Source organism: Anomaloglossus baeobatrachus, chromosome 5 (assembly GCF_048569485.1).
Source record: "Anomaloglossus baeobatrachus isolate aAnoBae1 chromosome 5, aAnoBae1.hap1, whole genome shotgun sequence".
Lineage (NCBI taxonomy): Eukaryota > Metazoa > Chordata > Amphibia > Anura > Aromobatidae > Anomaloglossus > Anomaloglossus baeobatrachus.
Window position 1 is genome coordinate 532,697,633 of NC_134357.1, and position 25,787 is coordinate 532,723,419.

The window sequence follows — 25,787 nt, forward strand, 5'->3', positions numbered from 1 at the left end:
CTGGGCAAGCCAGGGGTCACAGGTCATAACACCACCACACCCTACACCCCAGATAGGTACACCGAAGCTACACCAAAAATCCTTGTTGCCTTCCTCCAGGGGCTGATGTTCACACCAGGGGGTGGGCCAGGCGGTTGGCTCCACCCACCGATGAGTTCGCAGTCCTGGAGGAGGGAAAAACAGGCAGTTAAGCTAGGGAAGTGAAGGAGTGCAGTCTAGGAGAGAGTTGAGTGGCGTTGGAGAAGGAAGTGGTAGAGGAGCAAGTGAGAGGAGTAAAAGTGGAAGAGAAAGTGACAGTTGAGGAAGCCTGAAGTTGGTCCGGGTGTGTGCCCCGGACTGAGACAGCAAGGTCAGCAGACGGCGGTGACTGTCTGCAGGAGAGGCTGATCGGAGGTTGCCGAAAGGACCGTGGACGGGTGGTGGCCCGGCGGTACCGGAGCGGTATACGAAGAGAAGCCAGCACCATTGGCAGGGGCCTTTCAGATCCCGGCAAGGCTAGGAGTCGCCGTGAATTTGCCAAATCCGTCAGTGAAGGGGACCTCCTGGGTCTCCCAACAAGTCCCGATTGAAGGCAACAGTCCAACCGTAGGAGAGAGACACCGCCACCGCCAGGGCACCAGTTTCCCAGGGCCAGCGCCTGCGGGCAAAGAGGGGCTCCTCTGGCCCATATCCAAGCCGGGGAGCGGGTTACCGGTGGGAACCCATCGCTACCAACATTTCACTAGGTGCAGGAAAAGTGACAGTCACCGTCAACTACCGGGGAAAAACAACAGCAGCCGTCCGTGGGAACCGTCTTTCCAGCCGTGTGTTTTACCGAGAACTGTGTCAACGTCTCAGGCTGAGTGAGTACCACCGTGCCGTGTGGCACAGCGCTGCCCCCGCGACCCTGCACCTCATCCGGCCCTGCACCGGCCCTGCCATCCCTCATCCCCCACCTCATCACTGGGCCCCGGGACAACCACCCCCTACCCACGGAGGGGAGAACGAACAACTTTGCTGCTCCCTGTCACCGCTCCCGGGATCCCCATACAGAGCAGCAGTGGTGTCCACACAATCACCACAACCGTGGGTGGCGTCACGGACAATAAATCCCCAAAACCAATCCCCTTTTCACTCACGGGCGAGGAGCGCCGCTCGAGTCCCCGGGATCTGGCACAACGCTCGAGCCACCGAGCAGCAGAGGCCGCAGCAGCAGCGGCAGCCGGACCCGAGCAGAGGGAGAGCGCAGCGTCCCCTCCTCCGCCCGCGACACTTGCATCAGGGTGAGCTAAAAATTACTTTTTTTCTTTAACACTAGAAGTCCCAGAAATTTTGAGCTCCTCCCTGAAGTCTTGAAAGAGGGTCAAATGACCAAATACAATAAGCTGAATAGAACTAACTAGAAACTAAATGGCTAAACTCAATGGAAAACAACAACCTCCTGTGGTGCGACAGTAATGGCCTTAATTACAGAACAAAAGATGGTGATTATAGGATGTTAGCTAAAATCCTTCAGGTCATTTGACCCGTCTCTGGGTTCCAAAGGTAGAAATGTTAAATGACCCCTCTCTGGGACTTCTAGTGTTTAAGTATATACTAGATCGTAGTAGTATAAAGACAACACTAGTTACTCTGTGTGTATCATGCATAATTTATTGAATGTTGTGTGTATCATGCATAATTTATTGAATGTTCTCAGTGAGAAGAACACTTGTTCCTCTCACTGAGAACATTCAGATACAAGTAAAATATATCTTTGTACCGTGTTAGCCAGTAGAGATAAAAAATTTTTTTTAAAAGAACTGAAGTCCTCAGTCATTAAAAGGTATCAACCACTGAGGACTTCAGTTCTTTTAAACAAATTTTTTGAGAACATTCAATAATGTTTCAACTGTCTAACACGGTACCAAAACCTTTTCACTTGTAACTATCATGCATAATGCTACAGTAGATCGTGCACAGACAATCTAGTGTTGCCACACATAGTAAAAATACATATGTCTTTACCTTTTACATGCAGTTAGAAATTAGTGATAGGTTTAAGGCAGGTTAAAGTGTCCTATTACCCTTACATGCGTTTCGTATCTCTTCCTCAGGGGACGTTACTTTTTCCAGCAAATATTTCTTACATGTTATATTTCATTTTCTGAGTGATCACTTAGAGCTTTCTTACCTACAACTAAAGGGTGCTTTACACGAGACGATCTATCGTGCGATAGATCGTCGGGGGTCACGTTTTTTGTGACGCACATCCGGCATCGCTTGCGACGTCGGGCTGTGTGACACCTCCGAGCGACGCAATATCGCTCACAAATCGTTCGTCGTGGGGGGCGTGGCCTGGCCATGGAGGGATAAAGAAGTGCTGTACATTAGCTCCTCAGCCGGCGCAGGGAAATACCATACAAGAGCAACACTTCAGGACCCCTAAAGACACGGATGGGCAATAGAAGGAAGAAGGAGGACCCCCAGCTCACCTCATCCCGCTCCAGCACCCCAGACCAGAGCATTCGGAGGTACATGGTGCGGACACAGTCTGCAGGGCCCGCTCCCATAATGGCCGACACTGCGGTATCAACCATAAGCAGCCGCGCGTCCTGCAGAGAGATGGCGGCGGCTGCAGAGAGGGAGGAAGCCGCACAGGAGATGCGGGCGGTGGAGGCATCGGAGACGGTGGAGGCAGCCCGGGGAGCGGTGAGTGCCGGCCAGCCCAGGGGTAATGGAGTAGCCGGGGCGGCCGCGCTGGAGGCCCAAAATGGCGCTGTGGCGCCGGATCCCTGCAGACAGGAAAGCAGTGGGGGAGGGCACCGAGTAATGCCTGAGGAGAAGCGGGCAGAGTGTGCAGGAGCAGACGGGGCCACAGAAGGACACAGTACAGAGCAGGCAGCAGGCTCTCAAGCCCAGACACAGTCTCTGTTGCAGCCAAATAAGATGACAGCTACCTCCTCAGCCCCTGATAAACCCCCAAATACTGACATGCCACATATAATTAGTCAGGAAGGGGTGCAAGGGGACCAAGATATCAGTCAGCTATGGTGGACCATTGGGGAGCTGAGTTCCCATATTAAAAACATCCCCACAAAAAAGGACATGGAGCAGTATATTTCCAGACTGGAGAACTCCTACAAGGCTGAACTTTCTGGGGTTAAAGATGAAGTACAACAGTTGGGAGAAAGAGTCACAACAGCAGAGTCCACAGTTCAGGCTCTGACAGTAAGGGTATGTGCGCACGTTGATTTTTACCTGCTTTTTACCTGCTTTTTTGCTGCTTTTTCTTCTGCGCTGTTTAATGCCAAAGTGGATGTGTTCTTCTATTCAAGCAAAGTCTATGGGAATTTGGGTTTCTTGTTCACACTATGTTGTTCAAAATGCTGCCTTTTTGTGGCAGAACTTTGGTCAAAAACTCAGCTTTGCAGTGCAAAACCCAAATGGCAAAAACAATTGACATGTTGCTTCTTTGAAAAGCTGAGTTTTTGACCAAAGTTCTACCTCAAAAAGGCAGCATTTTGAACAACATAGTGTGAACAAGAAACCCAAATTCCCATAGACTTTGCTTGAATAGAAGAACACATCCATTTTGGCATTAAACAGCGCAGAAGAAAAAGCAGCAAAAAAGCAGGTAAAAAGCAGGTAAAAAGCAACGTGCGCACATACCCTAAAGGCAGCAGAACAGGAGGCCGGATATGCATCTCATAATATACAACTGCAGTATTTGGCAGAAATGCTAGATGATGCTGAAAACAGAAACCGGCGTAATAATATTAGAGTACGCGGCATTCCTGAGTCGGTTGAGCATACAGCCTTGGAAGGGACTCTATGCCACATTTTCAATGACATACTGCAAGTACCCAAAGACTCTCCTCTGGAGCTGGACAGGGCTCATAGAGCTCTGGGCCCTAAAGCAATGGATCCAGAGTTCCCCAGAGATGTCATTTGCAAAGTACATAAGTATAAGTTGAAAGATAACATCATGGCCCAAGCACGGAAACTGAACAATATATCCTTTAAAGGACAAAAGATTCTGATTCTACCTGACCTGTCCAAGTGGACTCTTCAGAAGAGAAAGGCTCTGAGACCCTTATTGGACATATTACGCCAACGGAATATACAGTACACTTGGGGCTTCCCATTCCGCCTGAGAGTCCGGAGGGCAGGAAGGATGCACGTCCTCAGTCACCCAGGGGGCATACCTGCGTTCACCGCAGCCCTCCAAATTCCATCAGTGACAATTCGGGACTGGCCATTCCTGCCTCCGGGGGCCCCCGGAGTGGATCCACCTAGAGAAGCCCCTCAGAGGAGGCGAAGAGAGGCGCCTATGGATTTCGGTTGAATATGGAGTCCCACTGAACGGGAAAAGAGACTTTGAATTGTCCTAAAGATAGTATACAATTAGAATAATACGGTTGAAGTTTGGAAGATGGCTTAATGTTATAGTTACAGTTATAGTCATATTGAAAAAGGGGTTTGGATTTGAAAGGGGAATAAGGGTAGAAAATAGCAGAAATAGCAGAAAAGGGGCAATGATTTAGTATGGAGGAGTCAGAGAGGTACATAGAATAGTGACATAGTAATACATGTTGGACCAAGTTTCAATTTATTCATAGATTAACATAGTTAATATACAGTTAATATAGATGGGAAATATATGATCAGAAAGATGATGCAGATCTGCGCCGGCGGGGAGCAACTCTCCCTGGAAAGACTACCGCACTTAAGGGGGTACTATACCGTGCTGGACAAGGTATAGTTAGATACAGCCTCCCCCATCAAAGTAGGTGGGTTGGAACACCAGGATATAGTTACTGGTGCCTTAGTCCAACACCACTTTCCCATACTTGGGAACCAGTTTTGTTGTTTTTTTGTGTTTTTTTTTTTTTTTTTTTTGTTTCTCTTCTTCCTCTTCTTCTTCTCTTCTTCTTCTTTATTTCTATCTCAACTTACTATTCTTTCTGCTATTCCTGGGGTTTCCTATACCCTTACTATAAATCTCTCAAATCTCATCTGACCTAACCCCTTGCTGATAGCTTCCCCGTCCATACGTGTCCTTCCCTTGTTCGTCTAACGGCCAGAAATAGACATGGCGGAACTAAAATTTGGATCTTTCAACACAAAGGGCTTTAATACGCCACAAAAAAGGACCCAAATACTAGCTGAAATGCACAAACAGAAAGTTCACATATTGCTCCTTCAAGAAACCCATTTTAAAGTGGGACATGTCCCAAACTTAAGAGACCGCAATTATATATCATGGTTCCACAGCGCCAACGCTGAATCTCGGTCACGGGGGGTATCGCTAGCCATACACAGAAATCTGCCTCATTCTATTATAGACACGAAACAGGACGTAGAAGGCAGATACATTATAGTCAAGCTACGGATATATGACACAGTATATACGGTGGCAGGATGGTATGCCCCTAATTTGGGGCAGACACAGACATGCAGGGCCTTTCTAAAGGTTTTATCCGAGTTCGCAGAGGGAATAATGATTCTGGGGGGAGATTTTAATTTGTCTTTGAATCCCTTAGTGGATACCTCGGCTGGAAGGAGCAACATTTCCACAAAGAGATTGACCTCTTTGAAGCGAGACATACATCAGATGCACCTTAATGACGTGTGGCGCAGCATGCATCCTACGGGTAGGGATTATACCTTTTATTCCACCCCTCATGACTCGTATAGTCGTATAGATCTATTCTTAGTGAGTCAGTGTGTTTTGGCTTGGAGACCGAATCCCACGATTGGTAGTATAGTTTGGTCCGATCACGCCCCTGTCTTTTTGGCCTTTGCCCCCCCAGATGGAAGGAAACGGGAGTGGACATGGAGACTCAACGATAATTTGCTCAAAGATGTAATTTGTATGAATGACATCAGGGAGACGGTAGGGGTCTTCATGTCCTCTCACGAAACGGACCCCACTTCGTTGCCACTGCAATGGGAGGCGTTTAAGTGTGTCATAAGAGGGGTGCTGATAAAGCATGGGGCGCGTACCAAAAAAATAAGGAATATTCGCATAAAAGAATTGTTGGACGGGATTCATAAGTTGGAAACAGCACACAAAAATAAACAGTTTAGAGAAACACTAGCAGAACTTACAAAATGCAGAGAGGAACTAAGGACAGTACTGAATGAAAGATTTCTCAGATACAGGAACCATTATAAACGCTTCCTCTATCAGCATTCTAATAAATGCGGTAGATCCTTGTCCAACCTTTTACACCCCCATAATCTCACCACATTGATACCTAGCCTGCGGAGACGGGGAGGAGGGGAAGTAAGCAATCCGGCGGAGGTCTTGGAAGAATTGAGGGGCTTCTATTCGGAATTGTATAACATTCAAGGGACGTTCTCTGGCATGTCGTCAAAAGCTTTGACTGAGCGCATTAAGGGGTACATGATGGACACGGCTTTGCCACCTCTGAAAAATGAGGAAGTGCAACAATTGGAAAACCGGTTCACAGAGCAGGAGGTGGGAGAGGTAATCAGGAATACTCCAAAGGGGAAGAGTCCGGGTCGGACGGATTTTCTCCTACATTTTATAAAACATTTGGGGAATTGCTTACCCCATTTCTGACTAAGGTCTTCAATGCAATCTCAGAGGAGACTCCCTTTGCGGCTCAGTCACTGGAGGCACATGTCACGGTCCTTCCGAAACCTGGCAAAGACCCCATGATAGTGTCTAATTACAGACCAATATCTTTACTCAATGTAGATATAAAGTTATACTCCAAGATCCTAGCTAACAGGCTGGCTCCCCTTCTCCCCTCCATCATTGATACGGACCAAGTAGGATTCATACAGGGTAGGGAGGCGCGAGATAACGTCAATAAAACTTTACTGCTCATAGCGCACGCCAAAAGCACGAATCAACCCCTGGGAATATTATCAGTAGACGCAGAAAAAGCGTTTGATCGAGTACAGTGGGATTTTTTAAGGGCGGCTCTAATACAAATAGGGTTAGGCCCTGGCTTTTTGAATAAAGTATTGGCACTTTATACTTGTCCATCGGCAAGGATAACGGCAAATGGCTTCTTATCAAAGCCTATACAAATCAGAAATGGAACAAGGCAGGGGTGCCCTCTTTCTCCGCTATTATATGTCATTACAATGGAGCATCTTGCCAACGCAATTAGGAGAAATCCCAATGTGCACGGTATAGATGTAGGGGGGAAAACGTACAAGACGGCATTATATGCGGATGACCTGTTGATATATGTGACTCAGCCACACATATCTTTCCCCTCCTTGATAGCGGAGTTCGAGAGATTTGGGGATTTAAGTAATTTCAAAGTTAACGGCTCAAAAACAGAAGCTTTAAATATCACACTGCAGCCCCATGAGGTATCACTAGCCCAAAGTAACTTCCCATTTAAATGGCAATCCCAGACTTTGAAATATCTAGGTATCAATGTACCGGCAGATTTGGAATTATTGTATTCCAAGAACTATTTACCGCTATTGACACGAACAATTAAAGAGCTTAGGTCATACAATAAAAAACCCTTGTCCTGGTTTGGCCGTATAAACACATTTAAAATGGATATCCTCCCACGGTTTTTATATATATTTCAGGCAGTTCCGCTCCTTCCCCCTACCGGGTTTTTTCGGACACTTAGGTCTGCGCTATCTCAATTTGTATGGGGCCACTCTAGGGCTAGAATAAAATACCACACACTCACTAGACATATCACTACAGGGGGCGCAGGACTACCAGATGTGCGCAGATATCATGGGGCGGCACTGATGGTCCGAATGTTTGACTGGCATTTTAACGACCAGAATAAGAAATGGGTCAAACTTGAACAGGAAAGCTCATCAATTCCACTGAGGTATCTACCATGGGTGGGGTCAAGGGAGGGGGTGAGATCAGATGCGGCGAGTCTCTTTATTAAGGCTACACTGAGGACATGGGACAAGGTTAAACAGAAGGGCGGAATGGTGGGCTGCCCTTTTCTCCTTGCTCCTATCATATCCAATCCAGAATTTCCTCCGGGAGTCGGTCGGACTAAATTTCTAAGATGGGGAGCACAACAAGATGGTAGGATATGTCATACCCTTAGGGGGTCTAAATTGAGATCCTTTGAGGATATGCAAAATATGGAACCTCCCCAGAAATTATCCTGGATAGAATATAGTCAACTCTATTCATTCGTGAACTCTAAGACACGAGGAATGGACGGAATATCAGAGGGCTTGGCCCTACCTTTTGAAAAATTATGCAGGGCACTATACCCACTCATCTGATGTCACTTATATATAAGATGATTGGACAGGCAGATCCCTCTGCGAGCTCGGATCCCTCATACATGACCAAGTGGGAAGAAGAAATGGAAACGACATTCACAGATGCAGAAAAACAGAAAGCTTACATATTTACACATAAAATGTCAATTGCAGGATACACCAAGGAGAAAAATTATAAGATCCTAACAAGATGGTATCAGTATCCGGTGAGGCTACACAGAATCTTTCCTTCTGTATCCGAGATGTGCTGGCGATGTGGAACACTAAAGGGTACAATGATACATATATGGTGGGACTGTGATAAATTGAAGCCTTTCTGGGAGGCAATTTTCCAAACATATACAAAAATAACAGGAAAGGGATCAGTACGGACCCCACAAATAGCCTTGTTGTCAATGCTCCCCAGTTCAATTAAAGCCCAAAAGGGGGATTTACTGCGGTTCTGTCTAGCGGCAGCAATAGCAGTGATTCCAAGACATTGGAGAACACAGGAGGCCCCGTCATTAAGGGAATGGACGCAGGAATTTGAACACATTCATCATATGGAGGAATTAATGGCAGAGGCAGAGGGACATACTGAAAGATATCTGAGAATTTGGACGCCATGGATAACATTTAAAAGTTCAGACGAGTACCATACGGTATTTTGAGGCACAGTAGGTGCAGTATGAACAGAGTCAGAAGAAAGGCAACGATAGGACTCGCGTGTGGCCCCCCTCCCAGCCCCCCCAACCCCGAAAAGATACCCCCTTTCTTACTCTTTGTCTCTCAGCTTTCTTTTCTACTTCATTCTTGTCTACCTATATCTCTTCTATGGTCACTTATGAAGGTTTTTATTATTTTTTAATTTTACGGATAAAAATATAACGAATTGAGATAGGCTAAGGTTCAAGGTTATACGGGAAGGTGGGATACCAAAAAACAGACAGTAGTCTGGAGCTTATGGGATAGAAAGGGAGGAACGTAAGATTGGTAACAGTGAAGGATCCGAAGTCATAACCGGAATTATAATATAGAACTGTTATTCAAAATGTGGTATCATTTGCAATGATCCTTCCATAACCTTGATTGTTTGTACGTTTTTCTATGTTTTTTTATTTTTCTCTTCTACTCAATAAAGAAAGATTATACATAACAAATCGTTCGTCGTGTACTCGTCGCTCGGTTTCATAATCTCGTTTAATTAAAATAACGCCGGTTGCTCATCGTTCCCGGGCTAGCACACGCCGCTCCGTGTGACACCCCGGGAACGATGAACAGCAGCTTACCTCCGTCCCGCGGCACCCGCCGGCTATGCGGAAGGAAGGAGGTGGGCGGGATGTTTACGTCCCGCTCATCTCCGCCCCTCCGCTTCTATTGGCCGGCCGCTGTGTGACGTCGCTTTGACGCCGAACGTCATTCCCCTTCAGGAAGAGGATGTTCGCTGCCCACAGTGACGTCGCACAGCAGGTAAGTACGTGTGACGGGGGTTAACGACTTTGTGCGCCACGGCCAACTAATTGCCCGTGACTCACAAACGATGGGGGCGGGTACGATCGATCGTGAAGTTGCACGATAGATCGTACCGTGTAAAGCAGGCTGAACTACATTGATAGGCAGATGAACTCTTCTGATATTTTCAATGGGTAACACTAAATACTAATCTGTTTGTACTATTTGGACACATTATATTGATTAAATTGTTTTGTATGTGGCCTAAAATATATAGGATTTATTAGTAGATGTAAAGAAGAAAGAACTGAATACTGTAGAATAATAAAAATAGTAACACATCAGTGATCCCTCACAAGTCCTGTGTCACCACTGCTTGGGTCCCCATCAGTCTCTGCATTTTTTAGTCAGTCTCGATGAACATGTGATTCCCACAGCCAATCAGTGGCCAAAGCAGTGACCAACAATAGCGCGTAAATGGCACATGCTAACTGTCAGCAAATCAACTAATGTTCCAGTGTATATGGTCTAAGAATACAACAACCACACATTATATCTCCTCATATGTTTACTTCCTTATCTCTGGTAACTGTTTTATTACACTGTATTGTTTATGATGTTAGATTTTCTCATCTCCCCATTCAGGTCCCTACAATATCAGATCCTCTCAGTGGAGATCTTCTATATAAGAGAATTCTCCTGATTGACCCATCAAGGATGGCTAGTGACAGGAACAAGATGGCGGAGAGGATATTACACCTCATCCTAGAGATCCTCTTCCGGCTTACTGGAGAGGTGAGAGATTCTGATGACGTCACATTACATCATTCTTATCTATGGGAATAACAGATGGACAGAACTGGAGAGGTGAGGACTCTGGAAATGTCTGTAGTGAGATTTATTACTGTGTCTCTCCATAACCAGGATTACACAGTAGTGAAGAAGACCTCTAGTGAGCGCTGTCAGGACCCTGTGTCTGAGGGATGGGGAAGACCCCTGAGCCCAATCACGAGACCTCGACCTTACCCCCTGATACATGAGGACATCAATGACCAGAAGATCCTAGAACTGACCTACAAGATGATTGAGCTGCTGACTGGAGAGGTGACACTGCTGGGAATGCTGGGACATTATAAAGTAACGCTATGAAGGGATGGGGGGATGATGATATCATTGTATGTGTCAGGTTCCTATACGGTGTAAGGATGTCGCTATCTATTTCTCCATGGAGGAGTGGGAGTATTTAGAAGGACACAAAGATCTATACAAGGACGTTATGAAGGAGATTCCCCAGCCCCTCACATCACCAGGTAATATATCTGAAAATAAGAAGTGCTAATAGTGTAACACCAAAAGGACAGTGTGGTATATATGGAAATATACACTCACCTAGTGTAGTTGTGAAAGTCACAACTACTAATACGCATGAGATCCTGGCGTCTGCTGCAGCCCCACGTGGAAGAACATTCAAGAGATATATAGAAGGGGTTAAAACCGTGCATCAGCCACATATGAAACTGTAGAAACGTTGATGAAGGATAATATTCTTTTTATTTCATCGGTCTACGCGTTTCAAGGTTAAAGACCTCTTCTTCAGGACCAGTACATCAACATTTCTACAGTTTCATATGTGGCTGATGCGCGGTTTTAACCCCTTCTATATATCTCTTGAATGTTATCACCAGGTAATAGACAGGACTAAATACACACGGCCTATAATTTTCTGTATGTAAAGAATGAATTCAGTCCCTGTATGTGTTTCCTTCCAGTTCTATCCAGTAAGTGGACAACACCAGAGAGATGTCCCCGTCCTCTTCTTCCACAGGACTGTAAACAAGAATATCCCAATGTTCCTCGGGATCATCAGGTAGATGGAGAGAAGGTGCCATGAAATCTCTCTATGATGTGTAGACGGCTGTGAAGGTCTTGTGTTCAGTCTTGTTTTATCCACCAGTATTATATGTTTCTTCATCGTTCCTTATGGGAGACCCAGACCATGGGTGTATAGCTACTGCCTCCGGAGGACACACAAAGTACTACACTTAAAACGTGTAGCTCCTCCCTCCGGGCTATATACACCCCCTGGATGACAATCTAACCAGTTCAATGCTTTGTGTTTCAGGAGGTACACACACATGCATTCTCTGATTTTTCACTTTTAAGATTTTATTTTTTTAAAGATATGGAAGAAAAGCGGGTCCAATCTGGACTCCCGGCATGTCCCTTCACACCCCACTGTGTCGGCGGTGCTGTTAAGGTTGACTTTACAAGGCTGGAGCCTTCACATGCCGCGCTCCTTCAACATCCTTTTCAGGCTCTGATTTGAAGTGGGAGCCGTCTCGGTCCTCTCTGCTGTGCAGGAGACCGGTCTCCATCCGCAGCCCTGTCAGGTTCCTGCTGGACGGAGCGTTTGACCTTCCCTCAGGAACATGGCCCTGCGTCTCAAAAGCTAAGTATTGAGACGTTTTTCAGGGGTCCCGGGTACTTTTATTGAGGGGAGAGTACGTTTTTTGTCTTTTACTGTAATTCCGGCCGGTTCTCGGTGTTTTTCCGGAGAACCGCGCCGGGGGTGCCTGCTCGTCGGCCGCATGTTAAAATCTAGGCCCCGGCTTCAGTTTGGGCCTAGTTTCGGTTTCGGCTTCTCTGCATGTCATGCATACAGATGCATAGCGTGGCGCCGCCCACCGGCCGGCCAGCAGAGGGGAGGGCACTCCTCTCTGGGGAGATGTTCCCTCCCCTGTATCTCTTCCTGGCCCTCTGTTTTCCCGCTCTTGGGCTAATACCCGCCCCCCCTCCTCCTTCCAGCGCCATTTTCTCAGCGTTCTTACACTGGACGGCGCTGGATGCTGCAGCTGCTGCTGTTTAGGAAGGCTGACGCTTCACTGGGGCTCTGAGCTGTGGAATCCGGAGGGCACACAGAGAGCGGTCTGGTAAGCCACAACCTCTGGTTGTGGGCTTTTTATTATACACTCTCAGGGCATTCTACAGGAGTGTATTCTTGCTGCAGAGCTTCCACCTCAGCAGCATGTCTGTCACCCGGAGCAAGGCTGCAAACATGTACGCTATATGCACTGCATGTAAGCTCATTCTGCCAGAGCCAAGCACATACCCACATTGTGATGCCTGCTCTAATATGGTGGTCCCTCAGCCTGGAGCCTCCTCAGGGGTTCCTCCGGCCGCTCCAGCCCCGGTGTCTGATCCCCCGGCTTGGGTAGCATCTTTTTCCAGTGCTATTTCCCAGTCTTTTGCCGACTCTATGGGACAACTGTCCCGGACACTGCTGACCATGCATCAGCCCCCTTCACAGGGCGCCTCTACTGCTCCGAGCTCTGCAGAGCCCTCAGAGCATGTTCTAGGACCCTTCTCCTTCCTCGTCCCACGGCTCTGATTCACGGGCCGAGGTGCAGGGCGAGGAGGATACTTTTACTGTGGGTTCAGACGCTAGCTCTAGGTACCCCATTGCCTTGTCTGAGGATGATGCGGATGTTAGTGACTTGATTGCGTCCATTAACTCCGTTCTGAACCTCACTCCACCAGTGCCAGAGGAACAAACCTCTCTAGTAGAGATACATCAGTTTGCCTCACCTAAGAGAGCTCGGAGTACGTTTTTTAACCACTCCAGTTTTCAGGCCACTGTCACCAAACCCAGGGCCTGTCCTGACAAACGCTTCCCAAAGCGTAGTTCTGATGACCGTTTTCCCTTTCCACCAGACGTGGTGAAGGAGTGGCCTCAGTCCCCAAAGGTAGACCCTCCGGTGTCTAGAATCTCAGCCCGCACAGTTGTAGCGGTGGCCGATGGCACCTCTCTTAAGGATCCCACTGACCGCCAGGTTGACCTTCTGGCCAAGTCTGTATATGAGGCGGCAGGAGCTTCCTTCTCCCCGTCTTTTGCGGCAGTGTGGGCTCTTAAGGCAGTTTCTGCCTCTCTGGCGGAGATACATTCCCTCACCAGGGACTCTATGCCTGAGATGGAGGCCTTAACTTCTCAGGCTTCGGCCTTTTCATCCTACGCCATGTCTGCCATTCTGGAGGCTTCTCACCGCACGGCGGTGGCCTCCACTAACTCTCTCGCGATCCGCAGGATCTTGTGGCTTCGGGAGTGGAAAGCAGACGCTTCTTCTAAGAAGTACCTTGCGGGCCTTCCTTTTGCTGGGTCCCGGCTGTTTGGTGAACAACTGGATGAAATAATTAAGGAAGCTACTGGAGGGAAGAGTACTTCCTTGCCACAAGCTAAAGCCAAGAGACCTGTCCAGGGCAGGAACCAATCGAGGTTTCGTTCCTTTCGTTCCTCTAACTGGTCATCCTCTAAGCCCTCAGCCTCGTCCACTACCGCAGCCAAGGATCGTAAACCCATCTGGCGCGCGAAGCCGCGTCCTCAGAAGTCCGGAGGAGCCGCTGCCACTAAGGCAGCCCCCTCTTGACTATCTGGCTGCGCCAGCAACGTCCTTAGTCGGTGGCAGGCTCTCCCACTTTGGCGACGTGTGGTTTCAACACGTCTCCGATCAGTGGGTGCGGGATATCATCTCCCACGGCTACAGGATAGAATTTTCTTCCAGCCCGCCAAACAGATTTTTTCTGTCCACCCCCCCCCTGCTCCAAAGCCGCCGCCTTTCAGGCCGTGGCATCCCTGCAGGCCAACGGTGTTATTGTTCCGGTTCCCGCTCGGGAACGGTTCAGAGGCTTCTACTCCAACCTCTTTCTAGTCCCCAAGAAGGACGGTTCCTTCCGGCCCATCCTGGATCTCAAGCTTCTCAACAAGCATGTTCAGGTGCGGCGTTTTCGCATGGAATCTCTGAGATCGGTCATTGCATCAATGACCCAAGGAGATTTTCTGGCATCCATCGACATCAGAGATGCCTATCTGCACGTGCCTATCGCGGTTTCACACTAGCGTTGGCTCCGCTTTGCAATCGGAGAGGAACATTTCCAATTCGTGGCTCTCCCCTTCGGGTTAGCCACGGCCCCTCGTGTTTTCACCAAGGTTATGGCAGCAGTGGTTGCGGTCCTGCATCTTCAGGGGTTGGCAGTAATCCCCTACCTGGACGACCTTCTAGTCAAGGCCTCATCCGGGGAAGACTGCCAGCGGAGTGTCTCTCTCACTCTCGCCACGCTTGTTCAGTTCGGGTGGCTTGTCAACCTGCCCAAGTCCACTCTGATCCCGACCCAGGGACTTCTGTACCTAGGGATGCAATTCGAGACTCTGCCGGCACTTGTGAAGTTGCCCTTAGTCAAACAGCAGTCCCTTCAGCTAGCGGTGCGCTCTCTACTGAGGCACCGCCGTCATTCCATCAGACACCTCATGCAGGTGCTGGGTCAGATGGTGGCGTCAATGGAAGCGGTTCCATTTGCACAGTTCCATCTGCGTCCCCTGCAGTTGGACATTCTCCGCTGTTGGAACAAGCGGACCTCTTCCCTGCACAAGCTAGTGGCTCTGTCGCCACAGACCAGGAGCTCTCTTCAGTGGTGGCTTCGGCCCCTCTCTCTGTCACAGGGACGCTCCTTCCTGACTCCGTCCTGGGTGATTCTCACCACGGATGCCAGCCTCTCCGGTTGGGGAGCAGTTTTTCTCCATCACCGAGCACAGGGCACTTGGACTCCGTCCGAATCAGCCCTCCCGATCAATGTGCTGGAGATCAGAGCTGTGTTTCTAGCTCTCCTAGCCTTGCACCACCTGTTGGCGGGCAGGCACATTCGAGTCCAGTCGGACAACGCGACCGGTTGCCTACATCAATCACCAGGGCGGGACTCGCAGCCGCCTGGCGATGTTGGAGGTTCAACGAATCCTTCAGTGGACGGAGGACTCCCAGTCCACCATAATAGCAGTCCACATCCCAGGCGTAGAAAACTGGGAGGCCGATTATCTCAGCCGTCAAACCGTGGACAGCGGCGAGTGGGCCCTGCACCCGGCAGTGTTCAGGTCAATCTGCCGCAAGTGGGGTACTCCGGAAGTGGATCTAATGGCATCCCGGCACAACAACAAGGTTCCGGTTTACGTGGCTCGCTCCCACGATCCTCAAGCCTTCGCAGCGGACGCGCTGGTTCAGATTGGTCCCAGTTCCGTCTGGCCTACGTGTTTCCCCCTCTAGCTCTCTTGCCCAGGGTTCTGCGCAAGATCAGAATGGAGGGCCGTCGGGTCATAATCATTGCTCCGGACTGGCCCAGGCGAGCTTGGTACCCAGACCTGCTCCGCCTGTCCGTAGAGGTGCCGTGGCATCTCCCAGACCGCCCAGACCTTCTCTCTCAAGGTCCGTTTTTCCGCCAGAATTCTGCGGCTCTCAGATTGACGGCGTGGCTCTTGAGTCCTGGATCCTGACGGCCTCAGGTATTCCCTCTGAGGTCATCTCCACTATGACTCAGGCTCGAAAGTCTTCTTCGGCCAAGATTTATCACAGGACTTGGAGGATCTTCCTGTCCTGGTGTCGCTCTTCCGCCCATGCTCCTTGGCCGTTCTGTTTGCCGACCATCCTGTCTTTTCTACAGTCTGGTCTACAGCTAGGACTGTCCCTCAATTCCCTCAAGGGACAGGTGTCGGCTCTGTCGGTATTATTCCAGCGGCGTATCGCCCGACTGGCTCAGGTGCGCACCTTCATGCAGGGCGCAGCTCACATCATTCCTCCTTATCGGCGGCCTTTGGATCCCTGGGACCTTAATCTGGTCCTCACGGCCTTACAGAAACCCCCCTTTGAGCCTCTTAGGGAGGTTCCCTTGTTTAGACTTTCACAGAAAGTTGTTTTTCTAGTAGCCATAACTTCTCTCAGGAGAGTTTCTGATTTGGCTGCGCTCTCTTCGGAATCCCCCTTTTTGGTGTTTCACCAGGACAAGGTGGTTCTTCGTCCGACTCCGGACTTTCTCCCTAAGGTGGTGTCTTCTTTCCACCTTAACCAGGACATTTCATTGCCCTCTCTTTGTCCGGCCCCTGTGCATCGCTTTGAAAAGGCGTTGCACACCTTGGATTTGGTGCGGGCGCTCCGAATCTATGTGTCACGCACCGCCGTTTTTAGGCGGTGCACCTCACTTTTTGTGCTAACCACGGGTCAGCGCAAGGGTCTCTCTGCTTCTAAACCGACCCTAGCTCGTTGGATTAGGTTGGCTATCGCCGATGCCTACCAGTGTTCTCAGGTGCCCCCTCCGTCAGGGATTAAGGCACACTCGACCAGAGCTGTCGGTGCCTCCTGGGCTTTCAGGCACCAGGCTACGGCTCAGCAGGTTTGTCAGGCTGCCACTTGGTCCAGTCTGCACACTTTTTCGAAGCACTACCAAGTGCACGCTCATGCTTCGGCAGATGCAAGCTTGGGCAGACGCATCCTTCAGGCGGCTGTCGCCCATTTGTGAAGTTAGGTTTTGCCTACTTCTCAGTTTGGTTTATTTCCCACCCATGGACTGCTTTGGAACGTCCCATGGTCTGGGTCTCCCATAAGGAACGATGAAGAAAAAGAGAATTTTGTTTACTTACCGTAAATTCTTTTTCTTATAGTTCCGACATGGGAGACCCAGCACCCTCCCTGTTGCCTGTTGGCAGTTTTTGTTCCGTGTGTTTCACCGGCTGTTGTTGTAGACAGAGGTTCCGGTTTTTCCGAGTTTTACTCTATCTCTACTTATGGGTGGATGTCCTCCTTCAGCTTTTGCACTGAACTGGTTAGATTGTCATCCAGGGGGTGTATATAGCCCGGAGGGAGGAGCTACACGTTTTAAGTGTAGTACTTTGTGTGTCCTCCGGAGGCAGTAGCTATACACCCATGGTCTTGGTCTCCCATGTCGGAACTATAAGAAAAAGAATTTACGGTAAGTAAACAAAATTCTCTTTTTTATACTTGTGTATTGAGAACAGTGGAGATGGCAGGATTAGAGCTGATCATAGATGTGACTTCTCCATCTGTCTGTGACTTTTACAATATTTGTTTCAGGGTGAAGATCTGCCCCATATTAATACTACAGAGACATATGTGAGGGGTGATGAGTGGTGTAAAGAGGAGATTCCTACAGATAACCACCCAGGTTAGTAGACACCACTAAATGTAGAGAAGTCACAGATTCTTCTCAGTCACCGTCTGTGTCTGATTTATCTGAGGTGTAGTCCGGCCATGTCACAATCACATGGTCACCATTCTCTTTCTAAACTAAAACGGTCCCCATTACTTTGACATTGGAAGTCCATGTGTCGGAGTGAGATCTGTTCTGGCCAGAGATTACAGCCGGGAGTACACGCCGTATTCTCTGGAATTAGAAGATGCTGACCCTTACCTTCCCAGATCTCTAAACTGCAAAGCCAAATGACAGCGTAAATAGAATGTGCAGAAAAATATAATCTTTATGGTGGGCTTTTCATTTACGACGAGACACTAGTCCATGTCCTTTTCATTTATATGCTCAAATATAAACAGTAGACACATTAAGAAATATTATACAATTATAATTTTCTTTCTTTTTCTATTTAATTGCATCCCCAACACCCACCCATTCAGAGCAGAGAGAAAAGAGAAAACTCTATAATCAATAATTCTTCCCATATTTCCCAAACTCTTTCCTTATTATTCCAGCAATTATTAATTTTGGATGTGGCTCACCTGCATAAGTCTCTGATTCCACTGCTCAGGTGCAAAACTTTGGTCTCTACATTATCCACACAGTGCCAATGTCTGGTGCCTGTGGATTAGAATTACTGGCTGTTCAAAAGGACACAGCATGGGGCGCCTGTGCAGTTTTTGGATTCCACTGCGCAGTTGTGAGACTTCGCGCTCTGTGTGCATGATGTAGAGATGTCATATACTTACTTGCATTAGAAGAGGCAGTGTTTGGAAGGGGGGGAAGCTGATCGCAATTTGGAAGGACCCATCAGACCGAACTGCACAATTTATATACAGCGCGGGACAACTATAAAACTCTTTTTCTGATGTATGCAGGGGCACGTCTCCGGATAGAAAGATGTTGCAGGAACCCCTTACACATAATGCTATAGGTGATGTGCAGGGTTTAGAGGCCAAAAAACTGGTGACAGGTTCCCTCCAAGCCTCAAATGCGATAACCGGTTCCCAAAAATCCCTAATTTTCCCTGCCGCCCATGACAGCACAATCTGAGAGGTTCCGCCCACATCAGGACAGGAAACCCACTGATAAAAAGGCGGCACCTCTCCTCCACATCAGTTTAGTTTCCTGTCCTGGTATGGACAACCCATTGCTGTCCCAGGTCCGACCCGGTGTGGAAGCCTGGTACTTACCAGAAGCCGGTGCTCGGGCTTGGATGCACCCCCCCTCGGTCTCAGACCTCTGCGGCGGTGAGGCGCGGGCCTGGAGCGGGAGCTCGGCCCGACGTCGCTCCAGGGATGTGCGCACTCACGGCGGCCGCTGGATGGCTTGTCCCTGCTGTGCAGCACGCTGGAGTGAAGCAGGACGCTCCGGCCGGAAGTGACGCGTGTACCCTGGTGACGTGCGCAGTGCGACCAGGAAGTGACTGGTGTGCGCATGCGCACTAGGATCCAAGATGGCGGCGCCCATGTAACGAGGGATCTCCATTTAAAATGTGGCCGGCGCCTGGGACTGGTGAGTTTTTCTCCTCCATTCTTCTCTATTATGGCAGGAGATTCACCCCGCAGCAAGGAGCAGCGCAAGGATTCGCCGCAGCGTGGCTCAGAACGCGGCTCAGCGGATTGTTCCAGGAATGCTGTGTCCAGTCCGGGCAGCGTTCGGTCGATGGGTCCCAAGAGGTCCAATGGAGATAAGAATCCGCCTCCAGTACAGGAGTCCCTTAAATCCCTTAAGGGGGGCAAGAGACGCAAGAAATCCAGTCATCCTAAGCTGTCTACTCCCGATACCTCGGCGGGTTCGGCTCATGACTCTCAGTCATCAGGCTCCTCGGGATCCTCCCCCTCCGATTCTGACTCCTCCTCCTCTTCCGATGAAGGTGGTCGTCCTTGTTTCCCTACTGCGGACGTGGGACCCTTGGTGAAGGCGGTGCGTTTGACCATGGGAATGGTGGACCCCAAGGGACCCGAATCTACCCAGGATGTCATGTTTGGGGGCTTGGATTCCAAAAAACGTAAGGGGTTTCCTATTCTCCAGAAGGTTCAGGGTCTCATAGCTGACCAGTCGAGAAAAGTGGACAAAAGATTGAATCTTAGCTCTTACCTTAAAAGGAAGTAACCAGTGGATGGGGAGGCGTGTATCTCCTGGGATAGAACCCCGAAGATTGATGTTGCTATTGCCAAGGCTTCCCGCTCCACTACCTTGCCGTTTGAGGACTTAGGGTCCCTTAAAGATCAGCTGGATAGGAAGGCTGATGGGTTTCTGAGAGGGACTTGGGAATCGACAGCAGGTGGCTTGCGCCCTGCCGTGACCAGCGCCTGCGTTACCCGGTCTTTGATGGTGTGGCTTCAGCAATTGGAAGACCAGATGAGAAATGACACTCCAAGGAAGGATATTATCTCGTCCCTGCCCTTAATACAGGGTGCTGCAGCCTTTATGGCAGATGCCTCGGTTGATTCCTTAAGACTTTTCGCCAGGTCGGCGGCGCTTTCCAATTCCGCGCGTCGGGCCCTCTGGCTGAAAAATTGGAAGGGTGATGTCCAATCCAAGGGACGGCTATGCAGCATGCCTTGTGAAGGTACCTATCTTTTTGGCTCTGGCCTGGATGACCTCCTCACTAAGGCATCCGATAAGAAACAGGGGTTTCCGGTTTTCCCGGTGACGTCCTCTCGCAGCCGGCCCTTTCGGAGACGTCAGTTTTTCACAAAGAAGTCCCAAAAACCGCAAGATCAGTGGAAGGACCGTAGAAAGAATACCTCAGGCTTTCTCTTTGGCAAGCACTTCGATAATAAGAACAAGCCCTCCCAATGACGCCAGTCATCAGGTAGGGGGCCGGCTGTCCCTCTTCCTCCATGCCTGGAAGGCGATCTCCTCCAACAGATTGTTCCTTCAGATTGTGGCGGAAGGGTTAAAATTGGACTTCAGTTCACCCCCTCGGGGGTCTCTAATAATAACATCCTTGCGGTCCCCAGAGCGGCAGATGGCCTTAGAAGTAGAAGTGCTGACTCTCCTCTCGAGGAAAGTCATTTAGGAGGTCCCCGTAGAGCAAGAAGGGGACGGCTTTTACTCCACTCTGTTTCTGGTTCGGAAGCCGGACTCCACCTTCCGCACCATCTTCAACCTGAGGAACTTGAATTTGCATCTGGTGCAGCGAGCCTTCAAAATGGAGACCATGAAGTCAACTGTCAGGCTGTTGTATCCAGAGTGTTTTATGGCGGTCCTCGACTTAAAGGACGCCTATTATCACATCCCTATTTTTCCGTCTCACCGGCGGTTTCTCAGGTTCGCACTACACGTCTTCGGGAGGCTGAGACACTTCCAATACGCAGCGCTGCAATTCGGGCTTTCCATGGCCCCACGGATCTTCACCAAAGTCCTCGCGGAGGTCATGGCACATGTCAGGGAACAGGACATATTGATCATTCCGTATCTGGACGACCTCCTGATAGTGGGTCAGTCGGAGTCTCTATGTGCGGCTCACGTGACCAGGGTCATCACCATCCTGGAAAGCCTGGGGTGGGTGGTGAATCAGCAGAAGTCCAGACTCCAGCCTCTCCAGTGTCAAGTCTTCCTGGGTCTCGTCTTGGACTCCACAAGCCAGTTGTGCCACCTGCCAGAGGACAAGGTCGCCAGGATCTTGTCCTTGCTCTCTTCCGTAAGGAGTTGCCCAAGCATGTCCTTACGGCAGGCTATGTCGCTGGTCGTATGTCTTACCTCTTGCATCCCAGGAGTGTGGTGGGCCCAACTGCGTTCCAGAATCCTCCAGATGGAGGTCCTTCAGTTTCAGAGACTGTTTGGAGGCTGTTTGGAGAAACAATTGACCCTGTCTGCAGACACCTTGCACTCCCTGGGTTGGTTGCAGGACCCCTCTCACCTCCGGACGGGGGTTCCTTGGCTTTCCCCAGTCACGGACACAATAGTCACGGATGCCAGCCGTTGGGGGTGGGGTGCCCATCTGCGCCAACAGGTGCTTCAGGGTCCCTGGACGCTCAGTTGGTCAGACAGTCCTAAAACTTCAGGTAGCTCATGGCGGTTCTCAAGGCACTAGAGGGGTTTCTCCCCTTCTTGAGAGGTCGCCATGTTCGGATCCTTTCGGACAACAGGGTGATGGTGGCGTACGTCAACCATCAGGGCGGCACCAGATCCCCTTCTCTTCTGACTCTGACTATGCGCATCTTCCAGCTGGCCGAACAACATCTCTCCTCCTTGACAGCTCTTCATATCAAGGGGACGGACAACGAGGAGGCAGGCTTCCTCAGCCGGCACTGTCTCCATCAGGGGGAGTGGTCCTTAGATCCGGAGGTCTTTCGCAAGATCACGCTTCTATGGGGTGTCCCTGTTCTAGACCTGTTCGCTACCAAGGCGAATCGAAAAGTGGACAGGTTCTGCTCTCTCAACGCCCGAGACGATCCTGTTGCCCTCGATGCGTTTTAGATGTCTTGGTCTCACGTCCTCATGTACGTGTTTCCTCCTCTGATCCTGTTGCCTTCGGTTCTCCGGAAAATCCGGGACGACAGAGCGGAGGTTATTCTCATCGCCCCCTTCTGGCCGAAGCGGGCATGGTTTTACTGGCTGCGGACACTATCTCTGATGGATCCTTAGGTTCTCCCGGACGCCCCTCATCTCTTTTCCCAGGGCCCAGTCCGTCACCCCCCCGACCCGGCTCTCCATTTGACGGCCTGGCGTTTGAACGGCGGCTGCTAGCTCGACGGGGTTTTTCTTCTGGCTTGATAGACACTCTTCTTCACAGTAGAAAAGCGGTCACCACGGCCATTTACGGGAGGGTCTGGAAGCGTTTTCTCCTTCAGTCCGGGGCTCGGGCGGAGGACCCCCCTCCTATCTCGGCTATACTAGAATTCCTCCACAGGGGGTTGGAATTGGGGCTCTCCACCAGTACACTCAAGGTGCAGGTGTCGGCCTTAGGGGCACTGTTTACTTGTAGTCTGGCACAGAATGAGTGGATTTGCAGGTTTATCAAATCTAAGTCCAGGTCTGTACCTTTTCAGGCTCCCAGGGTTCCCCCATGGGACCTCAATTTAGTGGTGGATGCCCTCACAGGGCCACCGTTTGAACCCTTAGGGGAGGTCCCTCTCAAACTGCTGTCACTTAAGGTTTTTCTCCTCATCGCACTCACCTCGGCCAGGCGTGTGGGGGATCTCCAAGCCTTGTCCGTAGTTCACCCTTATACCCAGATTCTGGATGATAGGGTGGTGTTGCGGACTGATCCCTTCTACCTGCCCAAGGTTTCTAAACCCTTTCATCGGTTCCAAGAAATCGTGCTCCCTTCCTTCTGTGACCCCCCCCCTCATAACGAGAAGGAAGCTAGGTTGCACACGTTGGATGTCCAGAGGGCCTTACTCACGTACCTAGATCGGACTAGGGAATGGAGAAAGTCTCAGGTCCTGTTTGTCACATTTCAGGGGCAATCCAGGGGGCATGGGGCTTCTAAGGCTACCTTGGCCAGATGGGTCAGGGATGCCATCAGCTTGGCATACTCGGCTAAAGACACCACTCCTCCTCAGGGCATAAGGGCGTACTCCACTAGGGCAGTGTCTACGTCTTGGGCAGAGAGGGCAGATGCCTCTATTGACCAGATCTGTCGGGCGGCTACTTGGTCGTCTCCTGGTACTTTCTTTCGCCACTATAGGCTGGACTTATCCTCCACAACTGACCTTTCCTTTGGGAGACGGGTCTTACAGGCGGTGGTCCCTCCCTAAGGTGGTGGTCTGTATAAATCTCTCAGGTGGTGCTGTCATGGGCGGGAAAAATCTTAATTACTCACCGGTAATGGGATTTTCAATAGCCCATGACAGCACCCTTAGTTCCCCCCCTATTCACTGGTTGTGGGCACCCTTCGGGGAGTGTTAGTTATTGGTGTTTTTCCTTGGGTGGTGGTATAATTAATCTGTTTGTTGTGTTTTGTTGGTCCTCTCTGGCTCTGAAAACCTACTGATGTGGAGGAGAGGTGCCGCCTTTTTATCAGTGGGTTTCCTGTCCTGATGTGAGCGGAACCTATCTCTCAGGGGGTGCTGTCATGAGCTATTGAAAATCCCATTACCGGTGAGTAATTAAGATTTTCCTGTTAGTCCCAGTAGATCTACCACCTTTGAGTTTCCCTTCAGAAAGTTAGAATTTTTAATATTTCCGATCTTATGCATAAAAGCCGGGGACGGTGTAACCTATGAATAACCATAACTTAAAATATTTTCTCTTAGAGAAGAAAATTAGCAGAATTCACAATTGTGTCCCATTGTTTAAACCCTTACCGACATGCAGTACCTTCCGAAAGTATTCGGCCCCCTTGAATTTTTCAACTTTTTCTCACATTTTTTAGGCTTTAAACATAAAGATAAAAATTTACATTTTATGGTGAAGAATGGCAATGTGAACAGAAAAGTAAAAAAGTTATGGCTCTCGGAAGAAGGTGAGGAAAAAAGCAAAACAAAACGGGAAATAGCCCCGTGAGGAAGGGGTTAAGATAAATCCAAGAACTGATCCTCAGAATTTAATTTCCTCTGAAAGTCGATTAATCGAATGGGTAGGGAACTAATTCTGCCTGTGTAGATTTGACAATAAATAATCCATGAGCGGGAAATGTTCCCCCAAAATGAAAAGTCGGGGTGAAGACTGAATAGAACGTCTTAATGCAATTAATGAAAAATCTGAGTTCTCTAATCCTCCTTGTATGACGAGTCCATCTTTAACCCTATCACCCCCCCAGCAGTTTTCACCTTCCTGGTCAGGCCAAAATTTTCATTTTCTGACCAGTGTCACTTTATATAGTATTAACTCTGGAATGCTGCAACGGATCCCGGTAATTCTGAGATTATATTTTCATGACATATTGCACTTCATATTAGTGGTAAATCTAGGCTGATGTGATTTGTGTTTATTGATGGAAATATTGGAAATTTGGCAAAAAATTGCTATTTTCAAACAGAATTTTTATGCCCTTAAACCACAGAGTTACCATTTTTTTCGGTTTATAAGATGCATCGGATTTTAGGACGCACCCCAAATTTAGAGGAAAAAAAAAATAAAACAAAAAATGGGGTCCGTTTTACAATCTGGTGGTATCTTACTGGGTACGGGTGGCAGCGGTGGTGGAGCAGGGTCAGAGGAGGAAGACGGAGGAAGGGGCGGTGGTGGAATAGGGCGATGCTGTGGGGACTGTCCTGGGGTTGCTGTGCTGGAGCTGGGGGCGTTGTGCTGAAGCTTCGCCGTGCTGGGGCTGCAGGCAGAGGGAGCTTCGCTGTACTGGGACTGCAGGCTGAGGGAACTTCGCTGTGCTGGGGCTGCAGGCTGAGGGTGCTGCGCTCTGCTGGGGTTCCAGGCTGAGGGTGCTGCGCTGTGCAGGGGCTGCAGCTTGAGGGTGCTACACTGTGCTGGGGCTGCAGGCCGAGAGTGCTGTGCTGTGTTGGAGCTGCAGGCTGAGGTTGCTGCGCTGTGCAGGGGCTGCAGACTGAGGGTGCTGCGCTCTGCTGGGGCTACAGGCTCCATCCTTAAAATGTCGGCGGTGTGGACTTCAAATAATGGCGCCTGGAGTCGGTATGTGCGCAGATGGAGCTCTCTGCTTAAGATCTCATCTGCAAATGCGCCGCCTCCGTCCCATTGATCTCCCAGCATTGGACTTAAGGAAAATAGTGCCCGGAGGTGGCGCGTGCGCAGATGAAATCTTGAACCGAGAGCTCCATCTGCAAATACGCCGACTCCGGGCACAATTATTTTGAAGTCCACACTGCCGACATTTTAAGGATGGCGCCCAAAGCCCCAGCACAGCACCTTCGCCCTGCAGCTCCAGCACAGCGCAACTCCAGCACATCGCCTGCAGCCACATCACAGCAAAGCGCTTGCAGCCCCAGTACAGTGCAGCTCTAGCACAGCGCCCATGGCATTGCTCCTGCGACCCCTCTCCACCATCCCCGGAAAGTAACATTCGGATTATAAGATGAACCCCTCATTTTCCTCCCAAAAATTTCGGAGGAAAAGTGCATCTTCTAATCTGAAAAATACGGTATGTCACAAAATTGTTAATAAATAACATTTCCCACACGTTTACTTTACATCAGCACCATTTTATAAACATAATTTTTTTGTGGGTAGGAAGTTAGAAGAGT

At 49.5% G+C, this 25,787-nt stretch overlaps 1 protein-coding gene across 1 annotated transcript in view; it reads left to right on the forward strand.

Moving 5' to 3' along the window:
- The window catches only part of LOC142312918 (uncharacterized), a 268,596-nt gene that overhangs the window by 9,309 nt on the left and 233,500 nt on the right, over nucleotides 1–25,787 (forward strand). The window contains 5 exon segments of the mRNA XM_075351907.1: nucleotides 10,297–10,446; nucleotides 10,576–10,755; nucleotides 10,838–10,961; nucleotides 11,421–11,518; nucleotides 17,556–17,646. Of these exon segments, the coding sequence (XP_075208022.1) occupies nucleotides 10,297–10,446; nucleotides 10,576–10,755; nucleotides 10,838–10,961; nucleotides 11,421–11,518; nucleotides 17,556–17,646 (643 nt within the window).